General features: G+C 39.3%; 1 protein-coding gene across 1 annotated transcript in view; it reads right to left on the reverse strand.

The window, feature by feature from the left end:
* AK88_03495 (uncharacterized protein) overlaps positions 1-1431 on the reverse strand; it is a gene marked incomplete at both ends in the record, with an annotated part of 10700 nt that extends 9269 nt beyond the window's left edge. The window contains one exon of the mRNA XM_012481109.1: positions 13-1431. Within this exon, the coding sequence (XP_012336532.1) occupies positions 13-1431 (1419 nt within the window). The remainder of the gene's footprint in view (positions 1-12) is intronic.
* Positions 1432-2145: the final 714 nt, after the last annotated feature.

Consider the following 2145-nt stretch of genomic DNA (forward strand, 5'->3'; position numbering starts at 1 on the left):
ATCCTGTTTTACGGTGTCCTTTTTAACGGTATCCTGTTTTACGGTGTCCTTTCTAACGGTATCCTGTTTTACGGTGTCCTTTTTAACGGTATCCTTGCTTAGTGCATCTTTGCTACTCCCCTGTTTGCCGCCATTTGGTGGTTCCTGTCCACTCCTCTCCGAGGGATTCACCTTACTCTTGACGCCCAATGGGCCATCAAGGGGTAGGTCATCCTCAATACTACCTAGCACGCTTTCCTTATCAGCTACAGAATCTACCGCAGCGTCGCCAAGTGAAGAACCTCTGCTATTATCTGATGGGTAGTTACCATCGATAAATAAATTGCGGCCACGTAGATCGTTACCCCGGATGCTAAATAAATCATCGTCGCTATCAACATCGATGTCATTGGTAAACACATGGTCGATGGGGCTATCACCAATATCGTCTTGGGTAGAATCCATCAAACTGTTGCTATCTTCCGCGCTTAGAAAATTATCCTCAACATCGTTGTCAAGCGCTTCACTACCGGTATACACCAAACTGTCTTCCTCATCGCTGAACAAATTATCAACAGAACCATCACCAAGATCGCCTAGGACGGCATCCACCAAGCCGTCGCTACCGTTCTCGCTTAGCATATTGTCGGAAAAATCGTCCATCAAGTTATCCTCTTCACTGTTAAGCAGATTGTTCGTAGAATAATCACCTAAGTCATCATCGGTGTTCATCAAATTGTCGCCTTCATCGTTGAATAAATTATCGGCCAAATCGCTATCTAAATCATCATCGTCGCCAAACAAATTGTCGATGGAGTTATCACCTAAGTCACCATCCGTGTTTGGGAAATCATCGTCTTCATCCCCGCTTTCATCCATATCGTCTTCAAAATTGGTTAGTTGAACCTTGCTGTGTGTGGCGCCTTTCCTAGATAATCCCCTCTCAGTGCTGTTCCTTTTAACAGCATTTTTACTTCGAACAGAACGTGCTTGTTGTTCTTGTTCACTTTTTGTAATCCAAGTTCTGTACTTACCGTACGTTTTGGCCCTCTGAGGGGTTCCATCATCTACAGTTCTTTTTTCCGTGCTAAGTGGTGTATTTTTGTGTGAACCGTGGAAGTTATTCCTGCTTTTACCCTCTGCAGCAGCAGCGCGTGAAGAATCTCCTTCTACATGTGCATTATGATTTGTGAAATCTAAATATACAGAACTGTCTCTGTGTCTTTCACCGGGTTGCATTGCACTATCTGATTCATTGCTTAAGTTGTTGTTATACCTCCGCTTAATTCTGTGAGGTAGGCTATTTTGTATTAAATTTAAATTATCATTTTCGGCACTATTATCCCTCGTCAAAGTGTCAGAAAAATGTTCATTCACGCTGCTTAGACTTAAGGAATACGCAGCGTTAAAGATCAGGGGGCAGGCAAAAATTGGTACGAAGATTTTCTTCATTGTAGCGAATAATGGAAAAACTTCTCAAAAAGGGTGTTAAATTTGTAGGAAAAAAATGTATGTTTTTATTTTATTATATTTTTTTTTTTCTCAAGGGTGTGAAAGTCGTTAAACATAGCCTTGAGAATGTGTGCTAATTATTTGGTTTGTGTTTTGGGTTAAAAATTGGTGAAAAAAACGTGGAAATTTTAGGCAAAAAAAAAAAAAGACATCAAAAAAAGAAAAAAAAAGAGGTACAAATGTATAGACACGCATATGTACCAATGTGCCCACGGCTTGCAAATGAAACAAGATTAAAACTGATAAGCATTTCTCACATGAGAGTAGATTAAATTTATACTTAAGTGCGTGAGAAACAAATAGATACATATCTTTTAAGTGATAGTTTTAGGCTGCATCAATTTTCTTAATCATGTTCTTTTTAAATCGTTTGCTAAATATATATTTGTGAAGTAACTTTTAAAAGATGAAACATTTCACACACGTTAATTTTTTACGTTTGCCTGCATATTTTATTTATTTTTTTTTTCCTGTTTTGCGTTGCACATTTATGGCTAGCTGTGTCTAACTCCCGATAAAAAGTTGCAGCTATTTTATGACTCGTTCATACATTTAATAGTTTAATGTATGCACGGTGAGAACAACGGTCAACGTGTGTGCGCTGTTGTTCAAGCAGAATGGGTCTTGAGCTCTCTCTTTGGCGGCGGCTAGCTA

Source organism: Plasmodium fragile (genome assembly GCF_000956335.1).
Source record: "Plasmodium fragile strain nilgiri unplaced genomic scaffold supercont1.40, whole genome shotgun sequence".
NCBI lineage: Eukaryota > Apicomplexa > Aconoidasida > Haemosporida > Plasmodiidae > Plasmodium > Plasmodium fragile.